General features: G+C 45.4%; 1 protein-coding gene across 1 annotated transcript; it reads right to left on the bottom strand.

Annotated features, from left to right (window-relative positions):
* Positions 1–479: 479 nt before the first annotated feature.
* Positions 480–26346, bottom strand: LOC115127798 (CD81 antigen-like). The gene is made up of 8 exons (XM_065002932.1): positions 26140–26346; positions 23383–23497; positions 17384–17481; positions 6518–6592; positions 4630–4743; positions 4182–4283; positions 2324–2407; positions 480–2249 (listed from the first exon to the last, which is right to left on the bottom strand). The coding sequence occupies exons 1-8, from the start codon at positions 26203–26205 to the stop codon at positions 2184–2186; spliced, it is 720 nt and encodes a 239-aa protein (XP_064859004.1). The 5' UTR covers positions 26206–26346; the 3' UTR covers positions 480–2183.

Here is a 26346-nt window from a genome sequence, read left to right as displayed (position 1 = left end):
GTTCTAAAATACGTGGTATGTCGAATATTATAAACTGGGTGGTTTGAGCCCTGAATGACAACAAATTACTATTTACTGCTCTAATTACATTGGTAACCAGTTTATAATAGCAATATGGCACCTCAGGGGTTTGTGGTATATGGCCAATATACCACTGCTAAGGGCTGTATCCAAGGCACCCAGCATTGCATCTCGTGTAAGAACAGCCCTTAGCAGTGGTATATTGTCCATATCACACCCCATCGGGCCTTATTGCTTATTTAGACACTTATTACATACTTTAAATGATCTTTACTCATTACTCTGATCTGAATGGTAGAACAGTGAATTAAATTCGTGGTCACCGAAGGGGCAGAGAACATACAAGAAGCACCTGCAGTGCCATCCAATAGGACTCTGCCCTCTGGTGGTCAAGAGTGAAAATAAAACTTAGAACAACATAACACAATAACAAACAAATCACAACAAATACATAGAGAAACAGACAAAAAGGTTTTTATTAGAAGTGTAAATTTGCACAATTTAGTTGTGGTTCATTATGAATTAGATCCTTATAGCTTTACTATGCATGGCCATTCCTGTTAGTGCCATCATCTTGGAGGAGGGAAAGACGGGCTTCCCTATATAGTGCACTACTTTAGACCAGGACCCCATATAACTATGGTCAAAAGTAGTGCACTATATAGGGAATAGGGTGCGAGCTCTGGTCTAAAGTAGTGCACTATATAGGGAATAGGGTGCGAGCTCTGGTCTAAAGTTGTGCACTATATAGGGAATAGGGTGCGAACTTTGGTCTAAAGTAGTGCACTATATAGGGAATAGGGTGCTATTTTATTAGTGGTTGGTAGGCAGGCAGTGCTTGAAGTTGAATAAGAAAAGGTTCTGTCTGGTATATATATATATATATATACTGTACCTGTCAAAAGTTTTGAAACACCAACTTATTCCAAGGTTTTTCTTCACTGTAACTATTTTTCTACATTGTAGAATAATAATGAAGACATCACAACTATGAAATAACACATATGGAATCATGTAGTAACCAAAAAAAGTGTTAAACAAATCTAAACATATTTTATATTTGAGATTCTTCAAAGTAGCCACCTTTTGCCTTGATGACAGCTTTGCACACTCTTGGCATTCTCTCAACCAGCTGTGTTATTATGTGTTATTTCATAGTTTTTATGTCTTCACTTGTATTTATGTATTTATTTTACCTTTTATTTAACTAGGAAAGTCAGTTAAAATAAGAACAAATTCTTATTTTCAATTACGGCCTACCGGGGAACAGTGGGTTAACTGCCTTGTTCAGGGGCAGAACGAGAGATTTTTACCTCGTCAGCTCAGGGATTTGAATGGAGAAAATAGTCAAATAAAGAAAAACCCTTGAATGAGTAGGCGTGTACTGTATATTAGATTTAATATTCTATAAGACGTTGCCAGTACTGTACTCAAGCTGTAGGAAATGTGAGATGTTGGTACTCTGTACCAGTGAGCACTGTTCTTACTAAAGCCTTGTTTGTCAAGCTATCTGTGAGTTACTCCCAAATGGCAATTCCCAATGTAGTGCACTACTTTTTACTGATGCCCTATGGACCTTGTAGAGCACCATAAGGGAACAGGGTGCCATTTTGGACTCACACAATGATTGTGTACAGTTTATACACCATACAACCTTGGAGAAGCACTTCACGAAAACATACAAAACCTTGGAAAAGCACTTCACGAAAAACATACAAAACCTTGGAAAAGAACTTCACGAAAAACATACAAAAAGCTCAAAGATAACAAGAAAATAGTAAAAGGTTTAGCATTAGAGAGATGCTGAATGTCTGTTGGTCATCGACAGACTCAAACAGTCAAATCAAATTTTAATGGTCGCATACCCATATTTAGTAGATGTTATTGCAGGTGTAGTGAAATGCTTATTAGGAGTATTGTTAAAACATAGAAAATACTGTAATAAAATCTAGTCTCTATTTATAATACTAATAGAAATGTACATACTTCTGCAATATAAAAAGAAGTAACCAGGAACTGCAACACGTAACATTTTCAATCCCCTTCGATGACTTCGATCTGTAGAGGATTTGTGTACATTTGAGCCCCTCCACCGTGGTTCTCTGGTTCTATGGTTCCTTGGTTCTAGTAGGGTTCCGTGGTTCTAGTAGGGTTCCGTGGTTCTAGTACACTGGGGCGGCGTTGCGAATCCCACAGCAGAGAACCATGGTGAAGATCATCTCAAAGATCTAGAATGAAAATCAACATCAACAAAGGAAGTCCAACAGCTGTCCAGGCGCGTCTCCACGGTAACACTACTCACCATGATGACAGCGACCGCCAGGGCAACTAGACCAATCAGGTAGAGCTTCTCAGAGAACAGATCCTTCAGTTTCAGATGACAGCTCTAGTGGGAGGGGAACACAGAGCCAGAGGGTATCAGGACCTTTTTCCCCTCCTGCATACTACTGTGCCGTGTAAAGCATTCATTCATATAATACATGGTGTTATTCTCCTCACGTGAAAAGGTGGTGTTGACAATATTGAAGAAGCAGTGTTTACACATATGGAATTGCAAATTCTGTACTGCCATTCCTTATCTCTATAAAACAAATCTTAAATTACAGCTCAATTTGAGCAAATATTGGAGACCCATGTTCTAATCTAGCTTGTTAAAAAAGCAGAAAACCACCTGTCTGCCTCATGTGATTTTTGACATGTGATTTTTGTCATGTGATTTTACATGGATGTGTGGGTAGTGCAGTGGAGGCTCCTCGGCGGAGGAAGGGGAGGATCATCCTCCTCAGTGAATTACATAAACAATAAAAATGTAAGTTATCCTTTTTAGATAAAACTATTCTAAATATATTCACATGTCATCAAATAATTGATTAAAACCCACTGCAACATGGTGTAGCTGGAGGACAGCTAACTTGCGTCCTCTTCTGGGTACTTCAATACAAAACCTAGGAGGCTCATGGTTCTCACCCCCTTCCATAGACTTACACAGTAATTATGACAACGTCTGGAGGATGTCCTCCAACCTATCAGAGCTCTTGCAGCATGAACTGACATGTTGTCCACCCAATCAAAGGAACAGAGAATTAATCTATTACTGAAAACATAAGCTACTGCTAGCTAGCACTGCAGTGCAAAAAAATGTGGTGATAGTTGACTCAAAGAGAGAGAAAGACAATAGTTGAACAGTCTTGAACAAATTTGTTTCTTTAAAAATTAAGGAGAAGCAAGACCGAGAGAGAGAGATATTTTGTTGTATTTTTTTCACTTTCACTTACTTAGTGAAACTTACTTACTAAGTGACTGCAACTGGCCAGTTTAGCCTACTCAAATAGAGAGGGATGCTATGTTAGCTAGCGGGCTATGGCTATCAAACAGAGAGGGATGCTATGTTAGCTAGCGGGCTATGGCTATCAAACAGAGAGGGATGCTATGTTAGCTAGCGGGCTAAGGCTATCAAACAGAAAGGGATGTTATGTTAGCTAGCGGGCTATGGCTATCAAACAGAGAGGGATGCTATGTTAGCTAGCGGGCTATGGCTATCAAACAGAGAGGGATGCTATGTTAGCTAGCGGGCTATGGCTATCAAACAGAGAGGGATGCTATGTTAGCTAGCGGGCTAAGGCTATCAAACAGAAAGGGATGCTATGTTAGCTAGCGGGCTATGGCTATCAAACAGAGAGGGATGCTATGTCAGCTAGCGGGCTATGGCTATCAAACAGAGAGGGATGCTATGTTAGCTAGCGGGCTATGGCTATCAAACAGAGAGGGATGCTATGTTAGCTAGCGGGCTATGGCTATCAAACAGAGAGGGATGCTATGTTACCTAGCTGGCTGTGGCTATCCAACAGAGAGGAATGCTATGTTAGCTAGCTGGCTAGCCAACACTGGAACTCTTTCAAGTCAAGGTCAACTTTTGGTTTTATAAATGTATTGCCATCGGGTTTACTAACGTGGTAGTTCAAGTAGCTATGTTGACTATGGTGTTAACTAATATGGTGACAACAATGTACAGTAGGCTGTCTGTAGTGGTTAGTGTTTATGTAATGAAGGTTTGGCTTGGAAAGTCAACCAATATCCTGTAATAGAAATAAGACCGTGCTCATTAAATACGTTATTGTTCTCCATCTGAAACGGCACCGACTACCACCGGTGTACTGTACCGAAGGTTTCAGCAGGGCATCTTCCAGGCTCTTCTTGGGACACAGTGCTCCGGTTACTTGTACGAATAAGGGGGAGTCGTCTCCTTTACCACAGCAGTCCAGCTAATGAAAACACAGGTAGAGACAACCGATCAGTCATGCCATTTCTTGATTGATTCATTGATTGATTGGCAATTTTTCTCCCTCCCCAGCCCTCCAGTAATGTGCTACAGAACCATCACACAACAACTATCACATTGAGGAGAACACATTTCATAGAGGCATTGTAACAAACATTAAAAGACCCCCCATAACTCTGTAAATCAGCCGTGCATCTATTTATATCATCAATGTTTACCTTTGTTGACAGATATATTGTCAACCAACTACCGCCATATGATCACATGACTAGATTACCACTATGACAAGTTAACAGACGTATAGGACGATGGTGAGAGTGGTGACCTACGGTCTCGTGGAACACCTCCAGGACTTTGATAGCAGCTGTTTTGCTGGGAGAGTCTACGACTTCCACTGACTTGATGTACGCCTCATCATAGAAGGTTATCATCTCCTTGGAGATCTGGAACAGAAGGCTGTAGTTAGGAGTTTGGACAATGTCTCTGTGTGTGTGGATGGGGGTCTCTGTGTGTGTGGATGGGGGTCTGTGTGTGTGGATGGGGGTCTGTGTGTGTGTGTGTTTGGGGGTCTGTGTGTGTGGATGGGGGTCTCTGTGTGTGGATGGGGGTCTGTGTGTGTGTGTGGATGGGGGTCTCTGTGTGTGGATGGGGGTCTGTGTGTGTGTGGATGGGGGTCTGTGTGTGTGTGTGGATGGGGGTCTCTGTGTGTGGATGGGGGTCTGTGTGTGTGGATGGGGGTCTGTGTGTGTGTGGATGGGGGTCTGTGTGTGTGTGTGGATGGGGGTCTCCGTGTGTGGATGGGGGTCTGTGTGTGTGTGGATGGGGGTCTGTGTGTGTGTGTGGATGGGGGTCTGTGTGTGTGTGGATGGGGGTCTCTGTGTGTGGATGGGGGTCTGTGTGTGTGGATGGGGGTCTGTGTGTGTGTGGATGGGGGTCTCTGTGTGTGGATGGGGGTCTGTGTGTGTGGATGGGGGTCTGTGTGTGTGTGGATGGGGGTCTCTGTGTGTGGATGGGGGTCTGTGTGTGTGTGGATGGGGGTTTGTGTGTGTGTGTGTGGATGGTGGTCTGTGTGTTGTGGATGGGGGTCTGTGTGTGTGTGGATGGGGGTCTGTGTGTGTGTGTGGATGGGGGTCTCTGTGTGTGGATGGGGGTCTGTGTGTGTGGATGGGGGTCTGTGTGTGTGTGGATGGGGGTCTCTGTGTGTGGATGGGGGTCTGTGTGTGTGGATGGGGGTCTGTGTGTGTGGATGGGGGTCTGTGTGTGTGTGTGTGGATGGGGGTCTCTGTGTGTGGATGGGGGTCTGTGTGTGTGGATGGGGGTCTGTGTGTGTGGTGGATGGGGGTCTGTGTGTGTGGATGGGGGTCTGTGTGTGTGTGTGGATGGGGGTCTCTGTGTGTGGATGGGGGTCTGTGTGTGTGGATGGGGGTCGGTGTGTGTGTGGATGGGGGTCTGTGTGTGTGAATGGGGGTCTGGTGTGTGTGGATGGGGGTCTGTGTGTGTGTGTGTGGATGGAGGTCTGTGTGTGTGGATGGGGGTCGGTGTGTGTGGATGGGGGTCTGTGTGTGTGGGGTCTGTGTGGGTGGGGTCTGTGTGTGTGGGGGTCTGTGTGGATGGGGGTCTGTGAGTGTGTGGGTGGGGACTGTGTGGGGTGGGGTCTGTGTGTGGATGGGGGTCGGTGTGTGTGGGGGGTCGGAGGGTGGGGGTCTGGGGGTATGGATGGGGGTCTCTGTGTGTGTGTGGATGGGGGTCTGTGTGTGGGGGGTGTGGATGGGGGGTCTGTGTGTGTGGATGGGGGTCTGGTGTGTGTGGATGGGGTCGGTGTGTGTGGATAGGGGTCGGTGTGTGTGGATGGGGGTCTGTAGGTGTGGATGGGGGTGGGGGGTGTGGGTTGGTACGCTATGTGAGTTAGGGTGTGATCTAGTGTCTTACAGTGTGAGTTAGGGTGTGATCTCGTGTCCTACTGTGTGAGTTAGGGTGTGATCTAGTGTCTTACTGTGTGAGTTAGGGTGTGATCTAGAGTCTTACTGTGTGAGTTAGGGTGTGATCTCGTGTCCTACTGTGTGAGTTAGGGTGTGATCTAGTGTCTTACTGTGTGAGTTAGGGTGTGATCTAGTGTCTTACAGTGTGAGTTAGGGTGTGATCTCGTGCCCTACTGTGTGAGTTAGGGTGTGATCTAGTGTTTTACTGTGTGAGTTAGGGTGTGATCTAGTGTCTTACTGTGTCTCGGTTACTGAATCCCCAGATCCCAGCAGCCACCTCACAGACGAACAGGCACACCAACATGAAAAAGAACTGAAAGAGAAAGAAACATAAACGATTCATTTGTAAACCTTATATAATTAGGTATAAATGTAATCTCAGGGCTTTACATTATTCTACTTTACTGAGGGCCAATATCTAACTTGATTTTACACTAAAATGATTGGACCATGAGAGAGTGAGCTGGAGGGCTTGTTACTGAGAGATGGGCCGAGAGAGAGAGAGAGAGAGAGAGAGAGAGAGAGACAGACAGAGAGAGACAGAGAGAGACAGAGAGTGAGTGAGTGAGTGAGTGAGTGAGTGAGTGAGTACCTCACATCACCATTCAGCCCTCAGATGTCATGCTTAAAAAGTACCAGCTGGATATAACAACACAATGTCAGATCTCCCTCCTCCTTGACAGAGCACAATACCCCCCTGTGAAGGCCCCATGTACCAATCAAATCACATTTTATTCGTCACATACGCATGTTTAGCAGATGTTAGTGTGAGTGTAGCGAAATGCTTGTAAAAAAACATACATATCATAACTGGTCCACTGGCAACAATCCCACAAGTCATTTCAAGCGCCCTGCTATACCAACTGAGCTACATGAGCAATGAAGAGCCTGCGATGGGCAACTCAATCATCAAACTATACTTCATTAACAAACAGATGGGAAGAGAACAATCTGGTCAACAGTGTAATCAGCTTCAAGACCTCCCAGAAGGCAACGAACCAGCTGGTTAACAGTGTAAACAGCTTCAAGACCTCCCCGAAGGAAGAGAACCAGCTGGTTAACAGTGTAAACAGCCCCCAGACCTCCCCGAAGGCAACGAACCAGCTGGTTAACAGTGTAAACAGCTTCAAGACCTCCCCGAAGGAAGAGAACCAGCTGGTTAACAGTGTAAACAGTCCCCAGACCTCTCCGAAGGCAAAGAACCAGCTGGTTAACAGTGTAAACAGCCCCCAGACCTCCCCGAAGGCAACGAACCAGCTGGTTAACAATGTAAACAGCCCCCAGACCTCCCCGAAGGCAAAGAACGAGCTGGTTAACAATTTAAACAGCCCCCAGACCTCCCCAAAGGCAAAGAACCAGCTGGTTAACAGTGTAAACTGCCCCCAGACTTCCCCGAAGGCAAAGAACCAGCTGGTTAACAGTGTAAACAGCTTCAAGACCTCCCCGAAGGCAAAGAACCAGCTGGTTAACAATGTAAACAGCCCCCATACCTCCCCGAAGGCAAAGAACCAACTGGTTAACAATGTAAACAGCCCCCAGACCTCCCCGAAGGCAAAGAACCAGCTGGTTAACAGTGTAAACAGTCCCCAGACCTCCCTGAAGGCAACGAACCAGCTGGTTAACAATGTAAACAGCCCCCATACCTCCCCGAAGGCAAAGAACCAGCTGGTTAACAGTGTAAACAGCTTCAAGACCTCCCCGAAGGCAAAGAACCAGCTGGTTAACAGTGTAAACAGTCCCCAGACCTCTCCGAAGGCAAAGAACCAGCTGGTTAACAATGTAAACAGCCCACAGACCTCCCCGAAGGCAAAGAACCAACTGGTTAACAATGTAAACAGCCCCCAGACCTCTCCGAAGGCAAAGAACCAGCTGGTTAACAATGTAAACAGCCCACAGACCTCCCCGAAAGCAAAGAACCAACTGGTTAACAATGTAAACAGCCCCCAGACCTCCCCGAAGGCAAAGAACCAGCTGGTTAACAGTGTAAACTGCCCCCAGACCTCCCCGAAGGCAAAGAACCAGCTGGTTAATAATGTAAACAGCCCCCAGACTTCCCCGAAGGCAAATAACCAGCTGGTTAACAGTGTAAACAGCCCCCAGACCTCCCCGAAGGGAAAGAACCAGCTGGTTAACAATGTAAACAGCCCCCAGACCTCCCCGAAGGCAAAGAACCAGCTGGTTAACAGTGTAAACTGCCCCCAGACCTCCCCGAAGGCAAAGAACCAGCTGGTTAACAATGTAAACAGCCCCCAGACCTCCCCGAAGGCAAAGAACCAGCTGGTTAACAGTGTAAACTGCCCCCAGACTTCCCCGAAGGCAAAGAACCAGCTGGTTAACAATGTAAACAGCCCCCAGACCTCCCCGAAGGCAAAGAACCAGCTGGTTAACAGTGTAAACAGTCCCCAGACCTCCCTGAAGGCAACGAACCAGCTGGTTAACAATGTAAACAGCCCCCATACCTCCCCGAAGGCAAAGAACCAGCTGGTTAACAGTGTAAACAGCTTCAAGACCTCCCCGAAGGCAAAGAACCAGCTGGTTAACAGTGTAAACAGTCCCCAGACCTCTCCGAAGGCAAAGAACCAGCTGGTTAACAATGTAAACAGCCCACAGACCTCCCCGAAGACAAAGAACCAAATGGTTAACAATGTAAACAGCCCCAGACCTCCTCCGAAGGCAAAGAACCAGCTGGTTAACAATGTAAACAGCCCACAGACCTCCCCGAAAGCAAAGAACCACTGGTTAACAATGTAAACAGCCCCAGACCTCCCGAAGGCAAAGAACCAGCTGGTTAACAGTGTAAACTGCCCCCAGACCTCCCCGAAGGCAACGAACCAGCTGGTTAACAATGTAAACAGCCCCCAGACCTCCCCGAAGGCAAAGAACCAACTGGTTAACAATGTAAACAGCCCCCAGACCTCCCCGAAGGCAAAGAACCAGCTGGTTAACAGTGTAAACAGTCCCCAGACCTCCCTGAAGGCAACGAACCAGCTGGTTAACAATGTAAACAGCCCCCATACCTCCCCGAAGGCAAAGAACCAGCTGGTTAACAGTGTAAACAGCTTCAAGACCTCCCCGAAGGCAAAGAACCAGCTGGTTAACAGTGTAAACAGTCCCCAGACCTCTCCGAAGGCAAAGAACCAGCTGGTTAACAATGTAAACAGCCCACAGACCTCCCCGAAGGCAAAGAACCAACTGGTTAACAATGTAAACAGCCCCCAGACCTCTCCGAAGGCAAAGAACCAGCTGGTTAACAATGTAAACAGCCCACAGACCTCCCCGAAGGCAAAGAACCAACTGGTTAACAATGTAAACAGCCCCCAGACATCCCCGAAGGCAAAGAACCAGCTGGTTAACAGTGTAAACTGCCCCCAGACCTCCCGAAGGCAAAGAACCAGCTGGTTAATAATGTAAACAGCCCCCAGACCTCCCCGAAGGCAAATAACCAGCTGGTTAACAGTGTAAACAGCCCCCAGACCTCCCCGAAGGGAAAGAACCAGCTGGTTAACAATGTAAACAGCCCCCAGACCTCCCCGAAGGCAAAGAACCAGCTGGTTAACAGTGTAAACTGCCCCCAGACCTCCCCGAAGGCAAAGAACCAGCTGGTTAACAATGTAAACAGCCCCCAGACCTCCCCGAAGGCAAAGAACCAGCTGGTTAACAGTGTAAACTGCCCCCAGACTTCCCCGAAGGCAAAGAACCAGCTGGTTAACAATGTAAACAGCCCCCAGACCTCCCCGAAGGCAAAGAACCAGCTGGTTAACAGTGTAAACAGTCCCCAGACCTCCCTGAAGGCAACGAACCAGCTGGTTAACAATGTAAACAGCCCCCATACCTCCCCGAAGGCAAAGAACCAGCTGGTTAACAGTGTAAACAGCTTCAAGACCTCCCCGAAGGCAAAGAACCAGCTGGTTAACAGTGTAAACAGTCCCCAGACCTCTCCGAAGGCAAAGAACCAGCTGGTTAACAATGTAAACAGCCCACAGACCTCCCCGAAGACAAAGAACCAAATGGTTAACAATGTAAACAGCCCCCAGACCTCTCCGAAGGCAAAGAACCAGCTGGTTAACAATGTAAACAGCCCACAGACCTCCCCCGTTAAAGCAAAGACCTCCCGCAAAAGAACCAGCTGGTTAACAGTAACCAACTGGTTAACAATGTAAACAGCCCCCAGACCTCCCCGAAGGCAAAGAACCAGCTGGTTAACAGTGTAAACTGCCCCCAGACCTCCCCGAAGGCAACGAACCAGCTGGTTAACAATGTAAACAGCCCCCAGACCTCCCCGAAGGCAAAGAACCAGCTGGTTAATAATGTAAACAGCCCCCAAACCTCCCCGAAGGCAAAGAACCAGCTGGTTAACAGTGTAAACAGCCCCCAGACCTCCCGAAGGCAAAGAACCAGCTGGTTAACAATGTAAACAGCCCCCAGACCTCCCGAAGGCAAAGAACCAGCTGGTTAACAGTGTAAACTGTAAACCCCCAGACCTCCCCAAGGCAAAGAACCAGCTGGTTAACAATGTAAACAGCCCCCAGACCTCCCCGAAGGCAAAGAACCAGCTGGTTAACAGTGTAAACTGCCCCCAGACTTCCCGAAGGCAAAGAACCAGCTGGTTAACAATGTAAACAGCCCCAGACCTCCCGAAGGCAAAGAACCAGCTGGTTAACAGTGTAAACAGCCCCCAGACCTCCCGAAGGCAACGAACCAGCTGGTTAACAATGTAAACAGCCCCAGACCTCCCGAATGCAGAGAACCAGCTGGTTAACAGTGTAAACAGCCCCCAGACCTCCCCGAAGGCAAAGAACCAGCTGGTTAACCTCTTCAGTCGACCCTCTACTTTTTTGAACATTCTGTTAAAAATCGCGCAACATTTCAGCCCCCTGCTACTCATGCCAGGAATATAGTATATGCATTTGCTTAGTCTGTGTGGATAGAAAACACTCAGACGTTTAAAAAACTGGTTAAATCACTGCTGTGGCAAAAGAACCAGAACTGGCATTTACATCGAAAAGCACAGGAAAAACTGATCACTGAAAATGGGAAAATATATCCAGCCCCAGCTACTTGAACCCATTGATAAACGTGAACCACAATTAATTGCCTGAGGTTGCAGTACCTACAGCTGGTCCACAGGGTGTCTAGAGTCTTGTCATTTCCCTTCGAGCTGGTTTTTCTTGGTCAAACACATACAGGACACCGTATCTAATCCCGTCTAGGACCGGATATTTTCGTTGAGTTTCTAGCCTGACATTTTTCCAGACGGACAGCTAATGATCTTTACATCGCCTCCTGATGAATTTTAACAGCCCCAGACCTATTAACGTTTACTAATACCTAAAGTTGCATTACAAACGTATTTCAAAAGAAAGTGTTTTGTGAAAGTTTATCGTCGACTTTTTGAATTTTAAAAAATGAGCGTTACGTTTTGAAACGATGTTTTTAACAGTTTATCAGCCACAGTCTACATATAACGATATCTAAACAGGCTTTATATGGACCGATTTAATGAAATAAAGACCCAAATAGTGTTTATGGGACATCTAGGAGTGCCAACAAAGAAAGATGGTGAAAGGTAATGAATGTTTTCTATTTTATTGTGCGGTTTGTAAACGCAGAAATGCTAATTATTTTGTTTACGTAAACAGCCCTGTGGGTCTTTTGGGGTGTTACATGCTATCAGATAATGCAAGAGAACCAGCTTCTCATGCTTTCGAAGGAAAAAGCATTTTAAAAATCTGACTTGTTGCCTGGATTCACAACGAAGTGTAGCTTTAATTCGACAGACCCCCATGTGTATTTTAATTAACTTTTGAGTTTTAACTAATACTATTAGCATTTAGCGTAGCGCATTTGCATTTCCAGAGCTCTAGTTGGGACGCAAGCGTCCCGAGTAGAAGCAACAGGTTAACAGTGTAAACAGCCCACAGACCTCCCCGAAGGCAAATAACCTGCTGGTTAACAGTGTAAACAGCCCCCAGACCTCCCCGAAGGCAACGAACCAGCTGGTTAACAATGTAAACAGCCCCCAGACCTCCCCGAAGGCAAAGAACCAGCTGGTTAACAGTGTAAACTGCCCCCAGACCTCCCCGAAGGCAAAGAACCAGCTGGTTAACAGTGTAAACAGCCGCCAGACCTCCCCGAAGGCAAAGAATGAGCTGGTTAACAATGTAAACAGCCCCCAGACCTCCCCGAATGCAGAGAACCAGCTGGTTAACAGTGTAAACAGCCCACAGACCTCCCCGAAGGCAAAGAACCAGCTGGTTAACAGTGTAAACAGCCCACAGACCTCCCCGAAGGCAAATAACCTGCTGGTTAACAGTGTAAACAGCCGCCAGACCTCCCCGAAGGCAAAGAACAGCTGGTTAACAATGTAAACAGCCCCAGACCTCCCCGAATGCAGAGAACCAGCTGGTTAACAGTGTAAACAGCCCCAGACCTCCCGAAGGCAAATAACCAGCTGGTTAACAGTGTAAACAGCCCACAGACCTCCCCTGGAAGGCAAATAACCTGCTGGTTAACAGTGTAAACAGCCCACAGACCTCCCGAAGGCAAAGAACCAGCTGGTTAACAATGTAAACAGCCCCCAGACCTCCCCCGAAGGCAAAGAACCAGCTGGTTAACAGTGTAAACTGCCCCCAGACCTCCCGAAGGCAAAGAACCAGCTGGTTAACAATGTAAACAGCCCCAGACCTCCCAAGGCAAAGAACCAGCTGGTTAACAGTGTTAACTGCCCCCAGACCTCCCGAATGCAGAGAACCAGCTGGTTAACAGTGTAAACTGCCCCCAGACCTCCCCGAAGGCAAAGAACCAGCTGGTTAACAATGTAAACAGCCCCCAGACCTCCCCGAAGGCAAAGAACCAGCTGGTTAACAGTGTAAACTGCCCCCAGACCTCCCCGAAGGCAAAGAACCAGCTGGTTAACAGTGTAAACAGCCCCAGACCTCCCCGAAGGCAAAGAACCAGCTGGTTAACAATGTAAACAGCCCCCAGACCTCCCGAATGCAGAGAACCAGCTGGTTAACAGTGTAAACAGCCCACAGACCACAGACCTCCCGAAGGCAAAGAACCAGCTGGTTAACAGTGTAAACAGCCCACAGACCTCCCCGAAGGCAAATAACCTGCTGGTTAACAGTGTAAACAGCCGCCAGACCTCCCCGAAGGCAAAGAACGAGCTGGTTAACAATGTAAACAGCCCCCAGACCTCCCCGAATGCAGAGAACCAGCTGGTTAACAGTGTAAACAGCCCCCAGACCTCCCCGAAGGCAAATAACCAGCTGGTTAACAGTGTAAACAGCCCACAGACCTCCCCGAAGGCAAATAACCTGCTGGTTAACAGTGTAAACAGCCCACAGACCTCCCCGAAGGCAACGAACCAGCTGGTTAACAATGTAAACAGCCCCCAGACCTCCCCGAAGGCAAAGAACCAGCTGGTTAACAGTGTAAACTGCCCCCAGACCTCCCCGAAGGCAAAGAACCAGCTGGTTAACAGTGTTAACTGCCCCCAGACCTCCCCGAATGCAGAGAACCAGCTGGTTAACAGTGTAAACTGCCCCCAGACCTCCCCGAAGGCAAAGAACCAGCTGGTTAACAATGTAAACAGCCCCCACACCTCCCCGAAGGCAAAGAACCAGCTGGTTAACAATGTAAACAGCCCCCAGACCTCCCAGAAGGCAAATAACCAGCTGGTTAACAGTGTAAACAGCCCCCAGACCTCCCCCGAAGGCAAAGAACAAGCTGGTTAACAATGTAAACAGCCCCCAGACCTCCCCGAATGCAGAGAACCAGCTGGTTAACAGTGTAAACAGCCCACAGACCTCCCCGAAGGCAAAGAACCAGCTGGTTAACAGTGTAAACAGCCCACAGACCTCCCCGAAGGCAAATAACCTGCTGGTTAACAGTGTAAACAGCCCCCAGACCTCCCCGAAGGCAAAGAACCAGCTGGTTAACAATGTAAACAGCCCCCAGACCTCCCCGAATGCAGAGAACCAGCTGGTTAACAGTGTAAACAGCCCCCAGACCTCCCCGAAGGCAAAGAACCAGCTGGTTAACAGTGTAAACAGCCCACAGACCTCCCCGAAGGCAAATAACCTGCTGGTTAACAGTGTAAACAGCCCACAGACCTCCCCGAAGGCAACGAACCAGCTGGTTAACAATGTAAACAGCCCCCAGACCTCCCCGAAGGCAAAGAACCAGCTGGTTAACAGTGTAAACTGCCCCCAGACCTCCCCGAAGGCAAAGAACCAGCTGGTTAACAATGTAAACAGCCCCCAGACCTCCCCGAAGGCAAAGAACCAGCTGGTTAACAGTGTTAACTGCCCCCAGACCTCCCCGAATGCAGAGAACCAGCTGGTTAACAGTGTAAACTGCCCCCAGACCTCCCCGAAGGCAAAGAACCAGCTGGTTAACAATGTAAACAGCCCCCACACCTCCCCGAAGGCAAAGAACCAGCGGGTTAACAATGTAAACAGCCCCCAGACCTCCCAGAAGGCAAATAACCAGCTGGTTAACAGTATAAACAGCCCCCAGACCTCCCCGAAGGCAAAGAACCAGCTGGTTAACAATGTAAACAGCCCCCAGACCTCCCTGAAGGCAAAGAACCAGCTGGTTAATAGTGTAAACAGCCACACCAGTCTGGGACATAGGATAAAAAGATGAGCTAGCAACTCAGACCGAGGACAACCCTCCCCAAGACTAGGATCCAGGTGGACCAGATGCCTGTTGGTGGCTATCGCCCCATGTATTATCCTCCATTGGAGGTCAGCTGTCCTTGTATCAATTGGCAGCGTGTATAGAGACCATCAGCAGCCTTTTGGGAAAGCGATTGGTCCAAACAAAATCAGCCCATCTCGTTGATCTCACCCCTGCCAGGGAGGACGCACGCAACACTTTTACACATATTGTGAACATCGCCTTTCTTCCTACTGCTGTGGATTCCCCAGTTCTGGGGTCTTGAAAGACAGCATCATACCCTCACCCACCTTCAGGAGCAGTGGTGACATTCAGAGTAGGGATAACGTAATCTTGGCCCTCCTTCCACTGGTCAGTGTGTGTATTGTTGGACACAAGTTGTTGGAAAGGATTCAGAGACCTCTGTTACCAGCTGCTGCAGCAGGCCGGATGACTGGACCTCTGTTACCAGCTGCTGCAGCAGGCCGGATGACTGGCCCTCTGTTACCAGCTGCTGCAGCAGGCCGGATGACTGGACCTCTGTTACCAGCTGCTGCAGCAGGCCGGATGACTGGACCTCTGTTACCAGCTGCTTCAGCAGGCCGGATGACTGGACCTCTGTTACCAGCTGCTGCAGCAGGCCGGATGACTGGACCTCTGTTACCAGCTGCTGCAGCAGGCCGGATGACTGGACCTCTGTTACTAGCTGCTTCAGCAGGCCGGAGGACTGGACCTCTGTTACCAGCTGCTGCAGCAGGCCGGATGACCGGACCTCTGTTAACCAGCTGCTTCAGCAGGCCGGAGGACTGGACCTCTGTTACCAGCTGCTGCAGCAGGCTGGATGACCGGACCTCTGTTACCAGCTGCTTCAGCAGGCCGGAGGACTGGACCTCTGTTACCAGCTGCTTCAGCAGGCCGGATGACTGGACCTCTGTTACCAGCTGCTTCAGCAGGCCGGATGACCGGACCTCTGTTACCAGCTGCTTCAGCAGGCCGGATGACTGGACCTCTGTTACCAGCTGCTTCAGCAGGCCGGATGACCGGACCTCTGTTACCAGCTGCTTCAGCAGGCCGGAGGACTGGACCTCTGTTACTAGCTGCTTCAGCAGGCCGGAGGACTGGACCTCTGTTACCAGCTGCTGCAGCAGGCCGGATGACTGGACCTCTGTTACCAGCTGCTTCAGCAGGCCGGAGGACTGGACCTCTGTTACCAGCTGCTGCAGCAGGCCGGATGACCGGACCTCTGTTACCAGCTGCTTCAGCAGGCCAGATGACTGGACCTCTGTTACCAGCTGCTTCAGCAGGCCGGAGGACTGGACCTCTGTTACCAGCAGCTGCAGCAGGCCGGAGGACTGGACCTCTGTTACCAGCTGCTTCAGCAGGCCAGATGACTGGACCTCTGTTATCAGCTGCTTCAGCAGGCCTGATGACTGGACCTCTGTTACCAGCAGCTGCAGCAGGCCGGATGACTGGACCTCTGTTACCAGCTGCTTCAGCAGGCCTGATGACTGGACCTCTGTTACCAGCTGCATCAGCAGGCCGGATGACTGGACCTCTGTTATCAGCTGCTTCAGCAGGCCGGATGACTGGACCTTTGTTACCAGCTGCTGCAGCAGGCCGGATGACTGGACCTCTGTTACCAGCTGCTGCAGCAGGCCGGAGGACTGGACCTCTGTTACCAGCTGCTGCAGCAGGCCGGATGACCGGACCTCTGTTACCAGCTGCTTCAGCAGGCCAGATGACTGGACCTCTGTTACCAGCTGCTTCAGCAGGCCGGAGGACTGGACCTCTGTTACCAGCAGCTGCAGCAGACCGGAGGACTGGACCTCTGTTACCAGCTGCTTCAGCAGGCCGGAGGACTGGACCTCTGTTACCAGCAGCTGCAGCAGGCCGGAGGACTGGACCTCTGTTACCAGCTGCTCCTTTCGCAGGCCAGATGACTGGACCTCTGTTATCAGCTGCTTCAGCAGGCCTGATGACTGGACCTCTGTTACCAGCAGCTGCAGCAGGCCGGATGACTGGACCTCTGTTACCAGCTGCTTCAGCAGGTCTGATGACTGGACCTCTGTTACCAGCTGCTTCAGCAGGCCGGATGACTGGACCTCTGTTATCAGCTGCTTCAGCAGGCCGGATGACTGGACCTTTGTTACCAGCTGCTGCAGCAGGCCGGATGACTGGACCTCTGTTACCAGCTGCTGCAGCAGGCCGGATGACTGGACCTCTGTTACCAGCTGCTGCAGCAGGCCGGAGGACTGGACCTCTGTTACCAGCTGCTTCAGCAGGCCGGATCTCTCGTCCAGCTTCACCACTACTCATGCTCTGCATCATGTACCTCAACTACATAACCAACGTTAGGTAGTAAAACTGGTCCCATGTGTATAGGGCTTTAGAGGTATGCCCTGACATATTTGCGGTGTCCTGCTGCCTTCTAGTGGTCACTCACCGTTCCAAGAAGACACTGAGATTCCTGGATGGCACCGTAGCAACCGAGAAACCCTACAAACATCATCACAGCTCCCACAGCTATCAGGATGTACACACCTAGAGGAGAGGAGAGGAGAGGAGAGGATAAGAGAAGAGAAGAGAAGAGAGGAGAGGAGAGGAGAGGAGAGTTTAGACAATATGATATGGAAAGTGTATGTGAGAGCACACCACCAGATGGTAGTCAACCTCCACAAAACCCAACTGTTGTGATGGAGTCGTTGGTGTTTCCCTGACGTGGTCCCAGTGACACGACGTCTTGAGACGAAGCGGACATCCTGTAACATTCTGTTACTGGAACAGAAAGACATCAACTTCTCAGATCCATCCTGACTGAAAGGGAGGAGTTAGTACACACACACACACACACACACACACACACACACACACACACACACACACACACACACACACACACACACACACACACACACACACAGCAAAGCAGACCAAGGCAGGACATGCCTCCCTCCCCTCTCCCCAGAAACGATTGAGTTAAATATTTTCAGGAAAATCTACCTGATCTTGTCCTTTCCGAGAAATTTGCAAGGCCTTCCCAGTAATCCTGGTGTTTCCGTTCAAACTGGACATGCTGTTTTAAAGCACATAATACCAGTGGAAACAATCTGTAGAAAAATACAGATGGATCTAACGGTTTCTTCTCTGGACACTGGTTACCGGTATTAAACCCTACAAAAACAGCTTTCCTCAGTGAACTTTAACCTCTGACCTCCAGCACCGTCTAACTCCAGGAAACAGGAGCACCTGATTTCCTTCACCGCAGGGTAACTTACACACACACACACACACACACCAGTCAGAGTGTGTACTGCCTTCCTGAAACACTGGAGTGTTGATTCTCTTTTCCCTGGATAGTTACTGTAGCTTTGTGACCGCCTGTGAATGCTATACAATAAAGGATTAGTGACACAAATGGCACCCTCTTTCCTTTAAATGGCACCCTCTTTCCTTCAAATGGCACCCTCTTTCCTTCAAATGGCACCCTCATTCCTTTAAATGGCACCCTCATTCCTTTAAATGGCACCCTCTTTCCTTTAAATGGCACCCTCTTTCCTTCAAATGGCACCCTCTTTCCTTCAAATGGCACCCTCTTTCCTTTAAATGGCACCCTCTTTCCTTCAAATGGCACCCTCTTTCCTTTAAATGGCACCCTCTTTCCTTTAAATGGCACCCTCTTTCCTTTAAATGGCACCCTCTTTCCTTCAAATGGCACCCTCTTTCCTTTCAATGGCACCCTCTTTCCTTCAAATGGCACCCTCTTTCCTTTAAATGGCACCCTCTTTCCTTTACATGGACCTTATGGACCTTGGTCTAAAGTAGTGCACCCTATTCCCTATGGGCTCTGGTCAAAAGTAGTGCGCCCTATTCCCTATGGGCCTTGGTCAAAAATAGTGCACCCTATTCCCTATGGGTCCTGGTCAAAAATAGTGCACCCTATTCCCTATAGGTCCTGGTCAAAAGTAGTGCACCCTATTCCCTATGGATCCTGGTCAAAAATAGTGCACCCTATAGGGTTCTGGTTAAAAGTAGTGCACTACATAGGGAATAGGATGTAATTTGAGAGCCAGCCAAGGAGCATCACTATGACAACACCCTTTAACCTCTGACAGGGTGTGGGGACAGGCCCTATAACTGAGTGTACAAAACAATAGGAACGCCTGTTGTTTCCATGAACATAGACTGACCAGGTGAATCCAGGTGAAAGCTATGATCCCTGATGACACCTGTTAAGTCCACTTTAATCCGTGTAGATGAAGCATTTTGAAGCTTTGAGACAATTCAGACATGGATTGTGTACGTGAAATCAAATGTTATTGGTCACATACACATGTCAATATTAGGAAGGTGTACCTATTTTTTTTTGCACACTAGGTGTATATAGGCATGGGTGACAGGAAGGAAAATGACAGCCCTGTATGGTGACACATTCCTGCACTTTTGTCTGATGAGGCTCTTCCTCATTACATTACATCTTCTCTCTCTCGAAATATATATATATATATATATATTTTTTTACCTTTATTTTACTAGGCAAGTCAGTTAAGAACAAATTCTTATTTTCAATGACGGCCTAGGAAAAGTGGGTTAACTGCCTGTTCAGGGGCAGAACGACAGATTTGTACCTTGTCAGCTCGGGGATTCAAACTTGCAACCTTTCGGTTATTAGTCCAACACTCTAACCACTAGGCTACCCTGCCTATATATATACAGTTGAAGTCGGAAGTTGACATACACTTAGGTTGGAGTCATTAAAACTCATTTTTCAACCACTCCACAAATTTCTTGTTAACAAACTATAGTTTTGGCAAGTCGGTTAGGACATCTACTTTGTGCATGACACAAGTCATTTTTCCAACAATAGTTTACAGACAGATTATTTCACTTATAATTCACTGTATCACAATTCCAGTGGGTCAGAAGTTTAACATTTCACACAGAAGTTCTGACATTTCACATTCTTAAAATAAAGTGGTGATCCTAACTGACCTAAGACAGGGAATGTTTTGTGAAAAACTGAGTTTAAATGTATTTGGCTAAAGTGAATGTAAACTTCTGACTTCACCTGTATCTCTCAGTGTGTGTGTGTGTGTGTGTGTGTGTGTGTGTGTGTGTGTGTGTGTGTGTGTGTGTGTGTGTGTGTGTGTGTGTGTGTGTGTGTGGTGTGTGTGTGTGTGTGTGTGTGTGTGTGTGTGTGTGTGTGTGTGTGTCTCTCTCTCGCTCTCTGTCTCTCTGTCTCTTTCTCTCTCGGTTTCTCCTCTCTCTCTGTCATTCGCTCTCTCTCTTTCCCTCTCTCTCTCTTTCCCTCTCTCTCTCACCTCTATTTCTCTCTCTCTAGCTCGCTCTTTCTATTTCAATTAAATTCAAAGGGCTTTATTGTCATGGGAAACATATGTTTAGAGATATAACATTACACTCACCAAAGTTTTTAAAGAATATAGACATTTATTCTATAGACACATAAATATAGGTTTCTCCGCTGGTTTCCCTTCTCTCATGGCAACGGGCCACAAATCTTGCTGCTGTGACGGCACACTGCGGTATTTCGCCTAACAGATATGGGAGTTTATCACGGTTTGATTTATTTTCAAATTCTTTGTGGGTCTGTGTGAAATGTGTGTCTGTAATGTGGTCATAGATTTGGCAGGAGAATAAGAAGTGTAGGTCAGGTTCCACCTCATTTTGAGGACATTGGGCACATAGGTCGCCATAGGCTCAATAACAAGAGTATGCTGTCTCTCTCTCTCACACACACACACACACACACACACACACACACACACACACACACACACACACACACACACCCTGCTGAGAGAGGGAACGGTTGACCATGCTGCATGTTGTGTAAATTATTTGATTAATAGTTGATAACTATAACCCCAGACTCAAATTATTCTGCCAATCAAATATTCTGTTTTCAAAAATTTTTTAAACTACATATAGCAGGTCAACATCAAGGCTTTAATCATCAGCGGCACTTCTTCAACCCTCTCCACCCACTAGTCTGACCGAATCAACTACAGAGTCCACCTTCACAAAAAGACAGACGACAATTACAGATTACTTCCCCAAGACACACAGTCTGAGAAAGCTCGGACACACTGCCCTTGCAGCAATAACTAGTTCAGCTGGTCTGGTAGGAGGGGAGCCTAGGAGTCGGTGTATATTTATATATTCTCCTACATAAACACCAGTTTGCTGTTCCAGGCAAGCTAAAAACATCCTCTCTCAACTCTAATTTATAACAAGCCCAGATGTACAAGGTTTATTTGAATTATGCAAGGGCGTGTGTTTGAGGGGTAGGAGAGAAGAAAGCCTCTCTTGATGTTCCTTTGGGTGGGCCTACCCTGCCGCCGTACCCTTCCAATCATCAGTGAGCCCTGCTGGGTTGGGTTGGTTTGTTCTCTGATATAAAAATAGTTTTATCCTCTCTGTACACTTAGCTGCGGTAAGTATGGGAGTGGAGAAGTTTGAATTAATGGGCGTACAGTGTGTACATTTTACTACCACAACTAACAAAATAGAAGAAGCCAACACACAGACCTTTGAAAACGTTCAGAACATGTACATTTACCATGTACTGTATATTACCATATATATTTACCATGTATATCTACCATGTACTGTATATTACCATGTATATGTACCATGTATATTTACCATGTACTGTATGTTACCATGTATATGTACCATGTACTGTATATTACCATGTACTGTATATTACCATGTATATGTACCATGTATATTTACCATGTACTGTAAGTTACCATGTATATTTACCATGTACTGTATATTACCATGTATATTACTATGTATATTACCATGTACTGTATATTACCATGTATATTACCATGTATATTTACCATGTACTGTATGTTACCATGTATATTTACCATGTACTGTATATTACCATGTACTGTATATTACCATGTATATGTACAATGTATATTTACCATGTACTGTATGTTACCATGTATATTTACCATGTACTGTATATTACCATGTATATTACCATGTATATGTATCATGTACTGTATATTACCATGTATATTTATCATGTACTATATATTATATTACTGTATATTACCATGTATATTTATCATGTACTATATATTATATTACTGTATATTACCATGTATATTTATCATGTACTATATATTATATTACTGTATATTACCATGTATATTTACCATGTACTGTATATTATATTAAAATGTATATTTACCATGTACTGTATATTATATGACTGTATATTACCACGTATATGTACCATGTATATTTACCATGTATATTTGCCATGTATAGTCACCATGTACTGTATGTTACTATGTACTGTATGTTACCATGTATATTTACCATGTACTATATATTATATTACTGTATATTTACTATGTATATTTACCATGTACTGTATATTATATTACTGTATATTACCATGTATATTTACCATGTATATTTACCATGTACTGTATATTACCATGTATATTTACCATGTATATTTACCATGTACTGTATATTACCATGTATATTTACCATGTATATTTACCATGTACTGTATATTTACCATGTATTTTTACCATATACTGTATATTATATTACTGTATATTTACCATGTATATTTACCATGTATATTACCATGTACTGTATATTTACCATGTATATTTACCATGTACTGTATATTACCATGTATATTTACCATGTACTGTATATTACCATGTGTATTTACCATGTATATTTACCATGTACTGTATATTACCATGTATATTACCATGTATATTACCATGTACATCTACCATGTACTGTATATTACCATGTATATTTACAATGTACTGTATATTTACCATGTATATTTACCATGTACTGTATATTACCATGTATATTTACCATGTACTGTATATTACCATCTATATTTACCATGTACTGTATATTTACCATGTATATTTACCATGTACTGTATATTACCATGTATATTTACCATGTACTGTATATTACCATGTATATTTACCATGTACTGTATATTACCATGTATATTACCATGTATATTTACCATGTACTGTATATTACCATGTATATTACCATGTACTGTATATTACCATGTACTGTATATTACCATGTATATTTACCATGTATATTACCATGTACTGTATATTACCATGTATATTACCATGTATATTACCATGTACTGTATATTTACCATGTACTGTATATTACCATGTGTATTTTTAAGTGTGCACTAGGGGTCAGAGGTAGAAGAGGCTGAGAGAGAAGTAAGTGTTGGGTGAAATAATTCAGTAGACCTTGACTCTGCAGGACCTGGGAGACACACACACACACACAACCCAACACACCCTTAGGGGTGGGACACAACCCAACACACCCCAGGGTTCACACTCAGATATTGAAACAACAACAATATTGAAATGGTTTGTAGATACTTACTGATATAGAAGGTGCTGGGAGCCTGCTGATCTTCAAACTGCTGCATGAGAAGACTGCTGGTCTGGTTGTCATGACGAAGCCATAGAGCCACTCCCAATATCACACCTCCAGCCAACTATCAGAGAGACAGACAGACAGACAGAGAGCGAGCAAGAGACAGACAGACAGACAGACAGACAGACAGACAGACAGACAGACAGACAGACAGACAGACAGACAGACAGACAGACAGACAGACAGACAGAGAGACAGACAGACAGACAGACAGACAGACAGACAGACAGACAGACAGACAGACAGACAGACAGACAGACAGACAGACAGACAGACAGACAGAGAGTCAGTTTACACAGTCTTCCTGTTAGTTTGTCTTCTCTGCTGTACCCCTGCTTGCTCTTTGGGGTCTATGCCGGGGGTGGGGGTGGGGTACTATAAAGCACTTTGTGACAACAGTCACCCTCTCCAACAGTCACCCTCTCCAACAGTCACCCTCTCCAACAGTCACCATCTCCAACAGTCACCCTCTCCAACAGTCATCCTCTCAAATCTGTCACCCTCTCCAATCTGTCACCCTCTCCAATCTGTCACCCTCTCCAACAGTCAACCTCTCCAACAGTCACCCTCTCCAACAGTCATCCTCTCCAATCTGTCACCCTCTCCAACAGTCACCCTCTCCTACAGTCACCCTCTGTCAGTGTTGGTGAAAACCTAGCTTGTGGCTCCGTTGTCCTCTCCAAATAAGCAGGAAATGGAATCCCCAGTGTGAAGAGAGTTATAGAGAGAGAGAGACTGCCATTCTAGCAGCTCACCAGTAAAAACAACAGTAAATCACAGAGAAGCTAGGCTCCAGGATATGCTGTGTGACTTTTAATGATAAGGAGCCCCCCCCCCCTAAAATAGGGTTGAATAAAAAGCAAGAGGGGGAAAAAATGCTTGCAGAATCGCACTGGGTACCAACAAGCCTCTCTAGCCTCAACACTACCAAGTGAATATACTTTGACCGTAGACTACATCATACCAAGTAATTCTACATTTGAGGGAGTTAGATCCAAAACGCTGTATCCACCAATTTTTCACATTGTTGTTTTTTCCATAAGAAATGATTGCTTATGGGTACCTTCATGTGTGTGTGTAAAAATATTACTGTTCTCAGGATGTTTTATTTATAGATTTTAGATGTGTATTAAAATTAAAATAATAATGTTTTGCAAAACACTATACTGTATATCGATTGTTTAGCTGGAATGGAATGTTTGTATCCTGTATATTTGACTGTGATATATGGTTGTCTCATTTAGCTATCTTAAAATCAATGCACTAATTGTAAGGCACTCTGGGTAAGAGCATCTGCTAAATTAGAAATGTCAAATGTAAATGTTTTACATACAGATCTCATATTAATGTATTGATTCATTTAAAAAAAAAAAAAAAATATATATATATATATTTATATCATTTGTACAGTTCTTTATTGAAAATGTAGTTAATTGTTCCATTTGACTGTGTAAAACCTAGCAGTGCTACTTATTTCACTGAGAGTGAGGCAGATATATAGCTTTTTTTGCAAACAAACATGATTATTTGTCTCTCTGAAATGAAACCATCAAGTGATATATTTCAAATCAATTCATGTCAGTCATTGAACAACCCCATGCGATGATTATATATAGTGAAAAAACACGCCAAATCTACTTCCTAAATTCTTCAAAACAATAAAAAGCTAATTTGCCAACATTTCTGAAAATGGATATATAGAGTTTTGGAACGAGACTCTTCATTTGAGCCTGAACCTGAGCAAACCATTAGAGTCACAACATCTTAGCTACTGCAGTTCATTTGGAAGCATGTCGGAACAAAGGAAATGTCAATAAAAAGAAATATTCCCTCCCCCCAATCTTCCAAATCAGACCTGGGTTCAAATGGTAATTGAAAACATTTCAAATACTTTTACTATGTTTGATTGAGAATATTTGGTGCAATGGAAACAATAGAATAGCTTTAAAAAAAAAAAGCATACCCAGTCCTCCTGGCTCATCAGGCAAACTGAAGCAAGCGCTGAAAGTATCGGAATGATTCCAAGTACTATTTGAAACCATGCAGGTCTGCTCCCCATTTGCCTGGAACATCTGGTAAAAACTGGATGGAGTCACACTCGCATGCTTCCTACTACAACACACACACACGCACAAACTATCTCCGTGTTTCTGTTGTGAGCAACAGTAAAATACTAGGCTTTTATGTCTCAATATATAAATTCTACAATCCAATTGTTGTTGGATTGTATGTGTTTTGTGTAGGGAATTATTGAAAAGTGAATTATTGAAAAGTGTATGGTATCTCCTTTAGGACAGGCTTACTATTTTGAGCCACTACAGTTTTCACACGGTTAAATCTTCAGTTGGATCATTAAAAAATATAGGCCTATCCTACGAGAGAACCTCACACGATATAACAGTTTGTGATATAGTCTCATAGGATATATACCTATATGAAAGTAGTATTGAATAGGAGCTCATCAGTACCTCAGTGATACTCTGTGGCTGATCTGAAATAGACAGGTTGGTATCACAACAGTTGGAGTATGACTTAAGTTCTGTAACAAGCTAAAAGATTTAAGAAGATTTAAAACATTTAAGATGCACTTTTATCGACCACAGATTGAAGAAGTGTGTTGATAATAATCCATATAAAGTAACATCGTTTAAAAATGACGAGATATATATATTTTTTTTACATTTAAAAAAAGTCTGAACTCACCCAGAAAACAAAATTAAAGAAAAATAGCATGAATTTAATGCACAATGTGCAGCCCACTACTGTCATGATGCTCGAGTGTTCAGGTCCGTTCTTAAAAAGATAAATTAATTATTAAGGTGCACGCGTGATACCAAGATTATGTCCAAGATTCTAAGAAGAAGGACCGTTAAGAGATTCTCCTCCTTTATAGCAACTTAACATCTGTGA

The sequence above is a fragment of the Oncorhynchus nerka genome, linkage group LG17 (genome assembly GCF_034236695.1).
Source record: "Oncorhynchus nerka isolate Pitt River linkage group LG17, Oner_Uvic_2.0, whole genome shotgun sequence".
In the NCBI taxonomy this organism is placed as follows: Eukaryota; Metazoa; Chordata; class Actinopteri; order Salmoniformes; family Salmonidae; genus Oncorhynchus; species Oncorhynchus nerka.
This window is presented reverse-complemented; position numbering and strand designations above follow the sequence as displayed.

Coding starts and splice junctions, on each gene's coding strand:
- LOC115127798 (XM_065002932.1), bottom strand. CDS start 26,205: ATGACAGTAGTGGGCTGCACATTGTGCATTAAATTCATGCTATTTTTC. Junction 6,593..17,383: donor CTCAGTGTCTTCTTGGAACG/GTGAGTGACCAC, acceptor TTTCTCTTTCAG/TTCTTTTTCATGTTGGTGTG. Junction 4,284..4,629: donor TGGAGGTGTTCCACGAGACC/GTAGGTCACCAC, acceptor TGTTTTCATTAG/CTGGACTGCTGTGGTAAAGG.